This window comes from Leucopleurus acutus, assembly GCF_964270905.1.
Source record: "Leucopleurus acutus genome assembly, chromosome: 2".
Taxonomy (NCBI): Eukaryota; Metazoa; Chordata; class Mammalia; order Artiodactyla; family Delphinidae; genus Leucopleurus; species Leucopleurus acutus.
Window position 1 is genome coordinate 1,955,506 of NC_139143.1, and position 14,233 is coordinate 1,969,738.

A 14,233-nucleotide genomic window follows, 5' to 3' on the forward strand; every position below is an offset into this window, starting at 1 on the left:
CCCCCGCACCCCAGGGAGCGGTCAGAGGGTAACCTTTCGGGAGGCTCTGGAAAGTGGGGGTGGGGGCTGGCCCAAGCCACACGGCACTCACCCATCACCCGGTGCAGCGCGGGGTGGCGGGACATGTTGCTTAGGAGGGACGCTCCGGACCGCACCACGTCCGAGTTGCCCGACTGCAGGAGCTTGGCGATGTGAGGCAGGCCCTTCTCCTTCAGCCCGATCAGCTGGCTCATGCCGCTGGACATCTGAGAGGAGGGACGGACGCGTGAGGCCTTGGCTGGGCTCCCCAGGCCGCCCGGCAGGCCGGAGAGGCTCCCCAGGCCAGTTACCCCGAACCGAGAGACCCCAGAACTTTCTCTCTTCCGTGCTGGAAGCAGAGACAGACACACATTTGCTCCCACCTGGGTGACTGCAGAACAAAGCCCCGGGCAGACATGCACCTGCACCTCACCCGGGGCAGCCTGGAGCCCAGGGAACGAGGGAAGCCTCCGGCCCCTCATTCACGGCGGGAGGGGCCCCAGAATCAACTTCCGGATTGAGCCGGTACCAGCGGCTGCCGCTCTGCCTGCCTCACCCTCCCCGGCACCGGCTGCTCACGTGAAGCCTCGGGTCGAGGGCACCTGGCACCTGAGGAAGTGCCCACCGTCCTCTGCCAACCTCCCCGCCTTCTGTGGAGTCAGTACATACTCGAGTCAAGGAGGGCTAAGAGCGGGCCTGTGCCTCGTGGAGATGCCATCCAGGTCAGCCCATCCGGGCCGTAACCTGGTCCGGGCTGGTGTGGGCTTCTCGAAGACCCCCCGGCCTATCCCCTCTCAGTGCGGGGTCCTCCTTTACCCTCAACTCACCCCTGTCCTCCTTCCGCCTGCCCCCCTTCCGTCCTGAGCAAGGAGGAGGGCGGGGTAGCCGCAGACGTGCCTCCCACGGCACACGTCTCAAGTCCATCAAGTCCTCCCCCTGCCCGTGGCCTCAGAATCTCTCCCAGTCCTGCCACACCTTCCTCTGGACCTGCCCGCACCCCAAACCCTCTATTTCCACCCCTGTCAGTTCAGCAAAGAGGAGACCCCTCTCCTACCACGAACACACCCTTCTTCCTGTCCCCCATCCCAGGCAGAGCCCGAGGCCAGCCCAGGGCCGGACAGCAGGAGGCAGATTCTGTGGCACAGACAGAATCCAGGAGGGCTGGTTCCACAGCCCCTGTCCTCCAGCTAGGCGTTCCCAGGAGCTGAGGATGCTCCCTCCACACGTCCCCAGTGCCTGGCCCAGAGCCTACGCACGCCGGACCCTTGACTCGGGCAGGCCCCGGTACATGGGGACGCGGGGAGCTGAGCCCGGACCGTGGGTGGAGAGACAGGTGCGGGGCGGGGGTGCTCACCAGCCCCTTGCTGGCGGTCAGGTTTTGCAGCGCGCCGGCGCAGGCCTCCAGGGTGGCGTCCTTCTTGCTCTTGCCCATGAGGTTCAGGTAGGTGCGGATGGCGTTCGAGTGGTACAGCCAGCTGCTGCCCTTGGGGTTGGGCTCTTCCTCAGGAAGGGGGCAGTCGTAGTTGTCGTTCTGGGGACAAGAAGCAAGTCGAGAGGGGCCGAACCCACGCATTCTGCTCCCCCAGCCTCAGGGTCATGGTTCCCAGATGAGGAAGCGCCCGCTGCCCCCTCCTCTGTGCACTGCAGCTGCTCCCCGGCGGGTGAGGGGCAACTGTGCCCTCTGCCGTCTCCACGGGTCACAGAGCATCCTCAGTGCCACAGGCCAGCTCTGCCCCCGCCCAGCTATGAGGCTGCTGTGGGTCTCACACCCTGACGCCTCCACCCCTCCCAGAGTCACAGCCTGAACTTGACCCTCCCGGGGCCAACAAGGGTGGTCCAGGGCCTGGCTCCCGCCGCCGGCACAGTGATGGCAGCCACCCTCCCTCCGCAGCATCCCTCTGCTTCTGGGGAGACCTGGGGGGCTCAGGAGGCGGTGGGAACCGGGATGCCCCCCAATCTTCAGGGGTGAGATGAAGAGGGGGAGACTTTACTGGTCACACAGCAAGAGACACAAGCCTGCAGACAGGGGCCTGGAGCTTTTGGTCTCTGGGGGTCTGAGCAGCTCCTACATCCCGAGCACACACCCCCCCAGTGTCGTAGATGCCAAGGTCGGGCAGGGGTCCATCTCCCGGGACTGGCCTCAGGCTCCAGCAGGGCAGAGAGGCGGGTGCACGAGGCAGTGGGATCCAGGGGACTCCGCGGGAGCAGACGGACAGACGCACGGACAGACGCACACGCTCACCATCAGCCTGCCGTTCTTGCTGCTGAAGCAGCCGGTGGAGGACTTCTCGGTGTAGGCATTGCGGGCGTTGTGCTCCAGCTGGCGGTAGCGGGTGGGCACCTCGGTGTCCAGGCGGTAGCAGAGGTTGTGCAGGGTGCACATGCAGTTCTCCACAGACTGGGGGCCGAGCAGAGACGGCGCTGAGCCTCTGCTCAGCCCCTGAACGCCTGGCTCAGTCCCTGCTGCCACAATCCCTCCAACGAGAGGGCGGGCCCCTCGGGCTGCCCTGGGCCAGCACAGACGCCGCCACGGTCCAAGGAGTTCCCAGCGGCAGCTGCTCCCAGATCTTTGCCGCTTTCCTTCCGTAAACCCTCCCGGCTCGGGGGTGAGGCAGCAGATCTGCCCTCTTAATGTCTGGCCCTGCTGGGGTTTGGGAGCCCCTGACTTCCGGGGCCCGGGGTCACCCAGGTGGAGGCGGTGTTCCATCCACAGCGGAAGATCACGGTGCTGCTGGGGCCACCCTGAGCAGTCAAGCAACAGGCTGTCTCCTGAAGCCGGCTGTCACTTCCAGGGGAGGGAGTAGGAGACCAAATCCCTCCCCAGGGAAACCGTGTGCAGGACCCGGGGCCGTGATGCCCGGCCAGCGCCCTGGGGACTGCTCGCCAGTCTCCGTCCTGCTGTGCGGAAGGACCTCAGCCTCCAGTATACCTTCCTGCCCCGATTTCCCCTTTCTGTCTGTCTGGGCAGGTGTCCAGAGTCCTGGGGGGTGGGAGGGTGGCTCTACCAGGGCCTTTGGGGGCGGCAGCGGACGCTCACAGAGAGCTCGCCCTGAGCCAGGAGTTCCCTGCGTGTTTTGCTTATGAACTGAGTCTCTAAAACAACCCCCGAGGTAGATACGACATGGACTGAGGAACAGAGATGAGGGAAGTGTCACAGCCCAAAGCCTCTAAGTGCGGGAGAGGACCTGCCCCTGCAGCCACTGCTTGGGCGCCACCCGCCAAGGAAGGGTCGGGCCGCTCGCCATCCGCACGTTCCCTCTGCTGGCCGGGCTCTGCGTCCCTCCCGGCCACCAGGCCACGCCTTAAAGGCTCCCAGGAGCGCAGACCTGCCCTGTGGAATCTGGGAGAGAAAAGTACCAGGACCTGGAGTCCCAGGCCGCCCTCACTGACTGGAGACAGAGAAGAGTCTAGGTGCAGGGGTGCCCCCTGGGGCGACGCTCACCTTGTCATCACAGCGGCCGGCTGCCACACATTTCTGGATGTAGGCCATGAGGGAGTCAATGAGACCCGTGTAGTTGCGCATGGCCTGGCGCCCCGTGTCTGCGGAGCTCAGGTTCCTGGCGGAGGACATGGGGCGGGTGGGGAGGGGGGGCGACAGGTGGGAGGGGAGGAGATGCAGCGGGGAGGGTAGCGGGGGAGAAGAGGAAAGGAACGGGTGGGAAACAGAAATGAGGGCCAAGGAAGGAAAGAGAAACCGTTCAGCGAATCCTGCTCGGTCCTGGCTGGGGCTGGGAAGGGCTCTCACTGGAACCCGGCTCTTTTCGCCCTTCCTGCCCACCTGGTCCCCAGGCCCGTAACTTTTATGCGTCCAGGGCTCCGTGCCGCTGGCAGCCCAGGCACGCACCCTGCCCTCGCGGCGCTTGCCGGGCAGGGGACTGGACGCCCCTCCCCGCGGAAGCTGTGCTCTGCCCCCAGCAGCGGGCTCACTCCCACCCGGGCCGTCTGGGCCCTTCCGCCTGGTGCAGGTGGGGTGTGACTGCTACCACCCCACAAAGTCCTCGATTACCCTGGCTCTGCCTCTGCCTAGCCTCTCTGCTCCCCAGAGGCTGCCGCCAGAGGCGGGGAGAGAGGAGCCCAAGCCAACTGTACCCCTGTTCTGGGGCTCCCAGGAGCTGGGGAAGACGTGTGACCCTTAGGGGGGATCTGTTCCACAGTTCCACCTCCATGCCGCCCACCCCCCCGGAAGCAGCCTCCAGGGCCTTTGCCACACCCTGGGGCAGAACTCAGGGAACTCTGGGGCAGAACTCAGGGAACTCTGGGGCAGAACTCAGGGAACTCTGGGCAGAGCAGCGCCGTCTTCACGCCGAGGAATGCGGCAGATGCTGTTCGCACCCCAGCCGGGAGCCCACCCGCAGACCTGTGTCGAAAAATGCTCTTCAAGACAGTGCAAGGAAGGCATATTTTGTGGTGTGGAAGAAGGGGAAACAGCTGTGCTAGTTTAGCTATTCGGATCCAAGCATTTCCACTCAGATCCCTAAGGAAGACCCCCTCAGCAGAGGCGGTGGGGTCCTGAGCCTCCACCAGGCCCAGGGAAGCTGGGACGCAGCCACGTCTGGGAGGCCAGGCTGGTGCCAGTCCCCTGCCCCGCTGAGCCTGGGCTGAGCCGGGCTGAGCTCCCCGCCCTCACCTCAGGCAGCCGGTGGCATTGAAGAAGACCTCAGGGTCCACGGCTTTCTGGGGCACGTTGCTGTTGCCATCGCACCAGCCGGAGAACGGGATGATGACCCGGTCAGCCAGGACGGGCAGGGCTTCCGAGATCAGCTCCTCCTTTAGCTCGTCGGTGGAGGACAGGTTCCAGAGCAGTCCTGGGGGTGGGGACCGCCAGGGTCAGGAAGACCAGGGACCCAGTGCCACCGCCGGCTGGACACCACCTCCCGGACGGGCCTCTGTCATGCGAGCATCCCGTGAGCCCCCCTGCCCACGTCTCAACTAGATGGCAGGCTCTCGAGGGCAGAGCGTCTAGAGTTCTCCGTGCAGGTCAAAGTTACACACAGGGAAGCTGATCAAAACACGTGCGACTCAGCAGTGTTTTCTGATACCAATGCTAGCACTCAGCATCTTCTCACGGTCTCTGCTTTCCACCCAAAGGTCAGCCCAGAGACTCTCACTTGCTGCGTATGTGGCCCCGTCTTCCCCATCCCACTCCAGGTCTCCTCAGTCACTTCTGTGCCCTGTGTGCCCACCCTGAGTGCTTGCTGGTACAAGCCTTGGATACAGGCGCTGACGACCTGTTGACCTGCTCGCTCCCCTTCACCTGCAAATCCCAGGGTCTGCTGAGTACAGGTCCTGCCTGGACACCAACCCTCCACTCCTTCCCTCTATCCCTCACACATAGATGGTGGATGGACGGACGGATGGACATGGACAGATGGATGGAGGGACACAATACCCAGGGTCACCAGCTGGACACGACCAACTGGCCAGCACCGGTCCCATGGGACTCCTGGGGTGTCAGCCTGAGGCCGCCCACGCCCCACCCTGTCCTGGGCTGTGGCCACCCCAGCGCCTCCCAGCCGCCCCGCTCTGTGCCCGGGCTCCCCACCGGTCAGCTGCTTCTGGATCTCCGTGCAGCTGGTACTCCTCAGGAGGGTGACGGCCTCGCGGATGCCGCTCTGCCTCTGAGTCTCCAGCTTGTTCGTGGTGCTGCGGAACACCAGGTTGCGCAGGGCCCCAGCCGCGGCCTGCTGCACGTTCTGGTTGGAGCTGCGGAGAAGGTCCACCAGCTTGCAGATGCCGTCCAGCTGGTACACCTGCGGGACAGGGCGCCCAGCGCCGGGCAGGGTGGTGAGGCTGGGCTGACGACCCTCCACTTGCAGCAGCTTCAGCCCGACCGAAACACCCAGGGCGGCCGAAATAAACAGGCAGCGCAGAGTGACAGTGACCGGCCAGACGCGGAGCCAAGGCAGGACTTCGCCGCCAGCTCTCTCGCACCCCAGCCAGAACTCCCTGAGCCCCTCCTCGGGAGCCTGGTGTGAGGACCAGACGGGAACACGCATAGAAACACACTTCAGAACCCTAAGGCGGGGAGACCACCCTGCAAACGCCTCCTCAATACAGCAGGAACTGGATGCAGACGGACCCTGCCCACTCTAGGAAATGCATTCACGGGACTGCACCCTTGGGCTGACAGCGGAGGACTTGATGAGTCCTCCCTGCCAGCCACGCTTAGAGGCACAGACAGCCCTGTTCTCCACCACAGAAGCCTGGTGAGAGACAATGGTACCACGGAGGGACAGAGACAGAGACAGAGAGACCGAAACAGAGAGAGACAGAGACAGAGAAACAGAAACAGAGAAAAAGAGAGAGAAAGAAACAGAGAGAGACAGAGACAGAGAGACCGAAACAGAGAGACAGAAACAGAGAAACAGAGACAGACAGAGACAGAGAGACAGAAACAGAGAAAGAGAGAGAGAAAGAAACAGAGAGAGACAGAGACAGAGACAGAAACAGAGAGAGACAGAGACAGAGAGAAACAGAGAAACAGAGACAGACAGAGACAGGGACAGAGAGAGACACAAAGAGACAGAAACAGACATAGAGAGACACAGGCAGAGAGAGACATAGAGACAGAGACAGAGAAAGAGAGACAGAAACAGAGAGAGACAGAGACAGAGAAAGAGAGACAGAAACAGAGAAAGAGAGAAAGAAAGAGAGAGAGACAGAAACAGAGAAACAGAGAGACAGAAACAGAGAGAGGGGGTAGGGGGAGGAAGCTGAAGTGGAGGGAGATGTCCCTCCTTAGTGGAATCTGAGGAGGGGTCTCTTTGGAACCCGTGGCCGTCACCAAGGGTCTCTTCCACAGCCAACAGAGGAAACACGGCCGAGTGGCGTCCCCTCCACCAGGGGCTCTGCTCCCACAGAGGGTTAAGATGCCCGTTCTGATCTCGGGCAGTGCCAGGCCCACTCCCGGGCCGCAGGCAGCTGGGCTGGGGTAGAAGGAGCCATCGGGCAAACGCCCCCACCAGCTCCCGTGCAGGGTCAGGCTGCCCCGCCCAGGCCCCGCCCAGGCCACTTGCCTGCTGCTTGGCAGACTCATCCTGGAAGCAGGTGTGCTGGATGTAATAGGCCCCGATGGCCTGGCACTTCTTGTCCGGGGAGGTCAGGCACCGCACGGCCTTGGGGATGGTCAGCCCGCTGCACTCAACGTCCTCGCTGCAGATCCTGTGGGGACGCGCGGCGTGGGGTGCGCGAGGGTTACAGGGGCTTGGAATCCCCCTTGCGTGCCGAGAGCCAGAATGAGGCAGCCCCGGGCCCCGCTGTGGACAGCTCCTCCAGAGGAGGGGGAAGGCTCACCCCGCCGTGAACACTTGCTGGGACGAGGCCCTGTCATATGCTCGTGTCCAAGCGGCAAGTTACCTCTGCCCTGAGAAAAAACTCTGCTCTATTCCGGAGGGGAAGCTCTCCACCCACTCTGCCATCTCTCATGTCTGTGCCTGGTACTGGGAAAATGGAAGAGAATGGCTGGGGGCCTGTCCGTCTATCGATGCCCTGCCATCATCCCTCCCTCCCTCCCTCCATCCATCCATCATCCACCCATCTTCCCTCCATCCACACATCCGTTTATCCATCCATCTATCCATTTATCCATCTTCTCTCCATCCATCCATTACCCATTTATCTATGCATCTACCCATCCTTCCATCCATCCATCATCCACCCGTCTTCTCTCCATCCATTCATCCATCCATCCATTCACCCACCCACCCATCTCTCTCTCCTCCCTTCATTTCTAAGTCTAGCTAATTCTTCTAACACAAAAATTCTCACACCTACTCCTTCTTCCATCCTCATGGCCACTGCCTTCCCTCTGACCATGGTCACCCTCACTGGGGCTACAGCGAGGCCCCCGCAGCTGGTGTCTTCTCCAAGCACGCCCAGCCGAAATGTTACACCCCTTCCCCAGAGGAGCAGTCTTAACACTGTTCACTGTGTTGTCCCCATCAGCAGCTCCTCAGACGGCAAGTCCAAGTTCAAACTGCTTAAACTGACATCCAAGGGCATGTGTTAGGTCGAACCACACCAAATGGCTGAAAATCAGCTTTTCTGAGCCACAGAACGAGAACAATCATGTTCTAACCCCACAGTCTGGCTCTGCTGTGTCCTGTACACTCTCTAGCCCTAATGTGGGTCTGCTCCAGCAAGACTGCTCTCTGCACTGCGCCCTGATCAGGGCTCAGGGGTGCCTCTGTCCCTTCCCCTCACCACCCCCGTGACCCACTGAAGACCCACTGCCTTCCCAGGGAAAGGAAACCTCTCTTCCAGGACCCACACCAGCTCCCGGGGTGCCGACTACAGGCTGCCTCCCCAGCTGCCCGTGTCCTGGGTCCCACAAGACAGCGGGGACAGCTCCTTCTTGGCACCCAGCCCTGCCCCCCTAGAAATCTTCCCAGCGTTTCTAGAGGGAGAAACACTCCTCATGTGTACCAGCCTCATGCCCTTCCAGAGCAGGTGCCCGACTCCATTTCTGGAAACATCACCCACGGGGCGGAGCTCCCCAGTCTCCCCCAGCCTCACTGAGAGACTGTCGCCCAGAATCTGCCAGTCGAACGTCACCTCCAAGTGGCCTGTCACTCACGCCCTCCATGGCTCACCTGGCCCTGTCCTCTTGGGGCCTCCGGTTTGGGGTGATGAGCCAGGGCCAGGCGCTGCCCTGGTCAGTCTCCATGGGACAGAGGCTTCTGAGTCCTCCTGCGAGCATCCTCAATACCCCTTACGGCCTCTGAGTAGCCAGGAGAGGGCCGGCTTTATAACGGCTCTGCTTATGGGCGGGACAGCACGGTGAGTAGGGGAGGGCACAGGGAGTGGCCTCGGCTGTGTGGTCTTGGGCGAGCTCCCTAATGTCTCCGTGCCTGTTTCTCCTCAGGTTCTAGCCTGGAAGGGCTCTGAGGGTTAGAGATGAAGATTGCAAGGCTCGTGGGCTCCACGGCAGGGGGTTACTCCTGCAGCCGCAGGACGGCCCTGGGCTGCCGTTCTCTTCATGGCTGTCTCCCCGCTCTGACCACAGACCACACATGCTCAGCGAATGTCAAATATATGAATAAAGGACCACTCAGTGGTGACAGAGGACAGCGCCCATGTTCATGGGGCTCTGAGCCCTGGAGGGCAGGCCTCAAGACCCTCGAGACACCGTGGCCATCCCCACGCCACCCTGTGCCCAGGGCTCTCCAAAGGACTCCCACTTCATCTCCTGCATTCCCACCCCTGGCACTAGATCTTACCAGTTTTTATGACTTTTGCCCTGTAAGACGGACCCGGCTCTTTCCCATTGCTGACCCCAGGGCACACTCCTTTGCTCTTTCAGAACGTGGGGAGAGGTTTACACGCCCGAGCCCAGGGATTCTCAAACCCTGGCAGGGTCTCGTCTCCTGCAGGCTGGTAACGCACACACCGCGGGCCCCTCCCAGGGTTTCTGAGCTGGAGGTCTGGGAGGGCTTGACAGGAGTGTTTCTCACAAGTTCCCCGGTGACGCTGAGGCTACTGGCCAGAGAAGCACACTCTGAGAACTGCTGGCCCAGCTAGCTTCTGATTCTCCTCCCCTTGTTCAGTACCTGTGACCCTTGAAAACTCACACACTCGACAGGTTTGCTCAGTGTCTCCACGCTGAGAACTTCCCGGGCTAACGGTCTGTCTCCCGTGCCCCGCATGCCCCCCCGCCCCGCCGAGTGACACTCACTTGGAGCTGGCCCTTGAGTGGCTGAAGGACTGGTCCTTGGTGCAGGTGATGGGCGGGACGTACACAGGGTCCTGCTTGGAGGTGCAGGAGGGCGGGCGCACCGGGTACTTCTTGGCCCCCTTCTGGCCGCTGCAGGTGCTATAGATGCTGTAGCGGTTCTGGGCGGTCTTGAAGCCCTTGCTGCCCAGCGTGCCCTTGCGCAGGGTGCCGCGGGGGTCGCAGTAGAGGTCGGGCTCGCTGCGGCTGGCCTTCATCTTCTGCATGAAGCAGATGTCGCTGCCGGCGCAGGGGGGAACGCAGCTGCTGCGGGGGTACTGCCGGCCCCAGGTCTCCATCTGGCTGTAGGAGCTGAAGCGCCTGTTGTCTGCCTCCCGCTTAAGGGTCCCATTGTAGATCTGGCCAGAGAAGGGGAGAGGGGCTCAGCCGAGGGTCCCGACCCGGGATCCAGCCCCCCCGCTGCCCCCGCGATGAGGCTCAGAGAAGCCCGGGGTGTTTGGTGTGGAGGGAACCGTGGCCAGCATCTCAGACTACTTTTCAAACTGCAGGCTGTGACGCGTTATGGATTATGAAATCAATTTAGCAGACTGTGACCATCATTCTTTTTAAATGGGATTGAATAATATATACCGGAATTAAAAATATCAGAGTGCATGCAGTGCAGGTAGAAAGGGCTGGGCTGTCATGTAAAATGTACTTCATACTGTGCATTGTAGCCAGAAAAGTTTGACAGACACTGATCCGGTCCCAGTGGGCCCGGTCCAGGAGGGGAGTCAAAGGCCCAGGGAGGAGAGGGGCCTTCCTGTAGAGGGAAGGGCAACAGTGGCACTTGAACGCAAGCCCCCAGGCCCTCGCCCCGCCGCCCCGAGCACTTCCCAGACACCAGCAGCTCCTGACCGCCTTGGCCGCCTGTACTCCGCGCAGGGAAATTTCTCCTGCTCTGGCCAGGACTTCTTTCCACTGTTATTTCTCTGCCAAACTCCCCATCTTTGCCTCCTGTCTGCCAAACCAAGAAGCAAATGGCAAGAGGCATTCTAGGGGGACCCCTCGAAGGCCAGAGGGGGAAAATATCCTGCTCCCCGGGCCTCCTGCACCCGTGGAGGCCGGCGCGGGGCTGCAGCAGGGGTGCAGGGCGGCCTCCTAGGCTGTGCCCTCGGGCTGGCAGCAGGGGAGAGGCGGGCAGACAACAGTAAACTTATAATAATGAGGCGCCCCCAGGGCTCTGTGTGAGCCCAGCTGGGGAGTCAGGCGCCCTGGGAAGAGCCTGCAAAGCCGGAGAGCTGGTGGGAGCGAAGCCGTCACAGGGCCGTCCGAGGAGCTTTCCCAGGAGCTCACGGGCGGTGGGTCTGCCTGCTCTGACTTGTCCCGAGACTAGAGGATCAACATGCAGCCTGAGAAAATGCCTCCGCACAGGTGCCGACCTGAGACTCAGGTTTGCCAGGGTGAGCTGGGGCCAGTCCAGCAGCCCGGAGCCTGCCCGCCCCACCCCGTGAGTGAGCGTGTGTGTGCGCGCGTGTGCATATGCATGTACGTATGTGTGTGCATGCATGTACATATACGTGTGTGCATGTGCATGCGTGTGCGTGCATGTGTGTAGGTATGTGTGCGCGCGTGTGCACGTGTGTGCGTGTGTGTGCATGTGTGTGTGAGTGCCCACACACAGGGGAGTCGCCGGGCATCTGGGAACTCCCCTCCACTCCAGATCTAGCCACCGGCCCTTGGCTGGGCCCCGTCCCTCTCTGCAGGGAAAGCCTTTGGAGCAGGAGACCGCCTGTGGGTCACCTTCCGTCAGCAGTGACACCCAGCGCTCAGAAGACACCCACTGTCAACCTTGGCCAAGGCGCTCTGGTCAGCTCCGCCCACGCGGGCAGCTATGCACTCAGGCGGGCAAGGCGTTCACCCCCAAACTGGGTCAAGCCAGCCAACTCCAAAGGGAACTGGTGTGTGGGGCAGGGTAGGCACAAAGGGACAAGAAGAGGCAGAGGTCAGAGGAGCGGGCCGCCGTCTGACCATCCTCAGTGGGCAACCTGCACGGCACACAAGAAACACGCAACTAGGCCTCCAGGCCTCAGGCTGGCGGCCACACCCCACTCTTCTCTGGGGGAGGAAGATGACATGGTGCCGTGGAGGGAAGGCTGGACGCCCCTGGGCCCCCCGGTCCTCAGTGATGACACTCCTGGTCGTCACCCCAGACTGTGACGCCGGAGAGGCCACACGCTTCCCCGGCCCAAACCCGGCGCATGCGCCGTCCTGCTGGCGAAGCTCAGGGCTTGCTTTCCTGCCCTGGCCAAGGGTCGGTGGCGCTGCCCACAGGGGCCGGGGTGCCGGCTGTGCTGCGGGAGGGCAGGTACGGGGGAGGCAGCGGCCCCGCGGGGCAGCACTTCTCAGCCACAGCCGCGTCGTGCACCCCACCTGGTTCCCGTGGCAAGGGCTGCTGGCGGGCTGGCGGTGGCCAAGCCAGCCGTGGGTGAGGCTCCCGCCCTCAGGACCTTTGCTGTCACTTTGACAAGCGTGAGCAAGGCCGGGCACCATCCCCTCCTAGTGCACAGGGCGCCTGGGCTCCCCTCCAAGGTGCAGACGAGCCCTCCCAGAGCAGGCGGCCGTGGCCTAGCTGACGCCTGTGCCCTTTGCCCCTTTTCTTCTATCTGCCTGAAACGACAGGGGATTGTGGGCTCAGTGGGCTGGGACTTCTGCAGCAGAGGGAGACTCGGGGGCCAAGAACAGACTCAGGAGCCAGACGGCCTGGGTTGAGCTCTGCCCATGTCAACTGCCCGATCGGTGGCCTTGGGCTTGTGCGTCTTGGTTTCTTCATGGTAAAGCGGCATCATTGTGCCCAGTGTGCAGGGCCGTTGGGAGAATTCGGCGCACGGATGTCTGAGAGGTGCTTAGCACAGAGCATGACGTAAGTGTCCCTCTGACACTCAGACTGGGGACAGGCTGGCTGCCTCTGGGTCTTGCCAAAGGAGCTGCCGGGTGGGCACAGGAAGGGGGAGGGACCCAGGCAGCCAGGAGGGCCTGGGAAAGGGGTGCACGCTGGCTGCTCTCACCCCATGGCCACAGAACAGCCTCCATGGGTTTCAGAAAAACAGAGGAGACTGGTCCGCCCAGATGGGCGGCGTTATGATGAAACAGCCTGGTGTTTCTTTGCGTGGGCGATGTCGGCCTTCAGGCCAGACAATTCTTCACTGTATAGGATGCTGCAAGCATTGTGGGATGTCTGGTGCCCTGGCCCCCGGGCCCTAAGTACCAGTAACACCTCACAGCCACTCTGACCAGTGAGAACACCCCACACGCTTCCAAACGCTGCCTGCGGATCCTGAGTAACCGCCGGACCAGACCAGGAAGCGAGGCAGCACAGGATGGCGCTGGCCAGGCCGGGGCCCGCTCCCACGCTCAGACAGCGATCTGCTGGCAGCGTCCTCTGCTGTGGCTACAAAGGTCACACACACACGCGCGCACCCCGCGGTCTGGTCATCTCATGCTTCCTTGGGAAACTCTGGCCTCGTGGGGGATGGCCCATGGGACCACAACATGCCAGAGGCGAGATACTTGATTTCACGAGAGCACAGCCGACCCCTCGGCCAGAGAGCAGGCTGGGCCGGGCAGCCTCAGGGACGCCTGGGCAGTGTGTCCGGAGAGACACATTTCAGCACCTGGAACCATCCAGGGAGCCTCCCGGAGCCCCGCCCTGCTCTGCTAGTGACTTTGGTCTTGTAACCCATTTTCTCTCCCTCTCCCCTTCCCTTGTGGGAAAGGGGAATTTTGCCCCCCACTGAGTGCCCTCACCCCCGCCCTGGGCCCTCAACGTAACCTCCCTTTCCATCCCTCCTGAAGCCGGTCCGACAGGGCCACTGGGGCAAAGTAAAGCAACAGCAGCCCGGGACCCGGGGCCTCAAAGCACTGCGTGCGGGCGGCCCCCCGCGAGCCCCCCTCGGTCTGCAGCAGCCAGGGGCGCGCCAGGTGGGCCCGGATGAAAAGAGCCCTTTCTGAAACCAAGCTTCGCCAGGCAGGCAGGGCTGGACAAACCTGCTCTGGGCGGACACGCCCGGACCCTCCTGCCCAGACGCGCTCAGAGCAGAGTCACGTCCGATGCCCTCCTGTGAGAGCCAGCGCGTGGGCCACTTCACGGGGTCTTCGCCCTCGTGGCCCAGGGAGGGGGCTCCTGAGAAAGGATCCGGACTACAGACGCCTCAGGGACAGACCCCATCGGCCATTTCCCTGCACATGCCACCCCACTCAGCACCCAGCCGGGCCCCCGGGGCAGCAGGCAGACAGCAAGGCTCCCTCCCCCTGGGAGTGCGGTCGGGGTGGCACCGCAGCAGGTCACAGGCAGCAGGGCGTCTTCCCACGCTGCGTGGTGGCCCGGGTGCCTGGAGGGCCCGGGTCGCCTCCCAGCAAGGGCTCCCGGGGGGACACTTAGGGCCCAGGGTGTGCGGGGCTCCCCCGGGCCTGGGGTGGTTGCTTGCTTGGCAGTTTGCATCAGCGTGGAAACCACCGGCCTGAGTCACCGAAGGCGGGACCTCGGCTGGGGGAGTGCCGGTCCTC

The 14,233-nt window shown here is 62.7% G+C and overlaps 1 protein-coding gene across 1 annotated transcript in view; it reads right to left on the reverse strand.

Annotated features, from left to right (window-relative positions):
* Positions 1-14,233, reverse strand: part of PKP1 (plakophilin 1) — a 41,250-nt gene that overhangs the window by 5,111 nt on the left and 21,906 nt on the right. Inside the window, exons 3-10 of the mRNA XM_082832476.1 lie at positions 9,692-10,086; positions 7,035-7,179; positions 5,561-5,768; positions 4,646-4,823; positions 3,461-3,575; positions 2,261-2,416; positions 1,373-1,549; positions 92-245 (exon numbers count right to left, since the gene is read on the reverse strand). Coding sequence (XP_082688602.1) covers positions 92-245; positions 1,373-1,549; positions 2,261-2,416; positions 3,461-3,575; positions 4,646-4,823; positions 5,561-5,768; positions 7,035-7,179; positions 9,692-10,086 — 1,528 coding nt within the window. The remainder of the gene's footprint in view (positions 1-91; positions 246-1,372; positions 1,550-2,260; positions 2,417-3,460; positions 3,576-4,645; positions 4,824-5,560; positions 5,769-7,034; positions 7,180-9,691; positions 10,087-14,233) is intronic.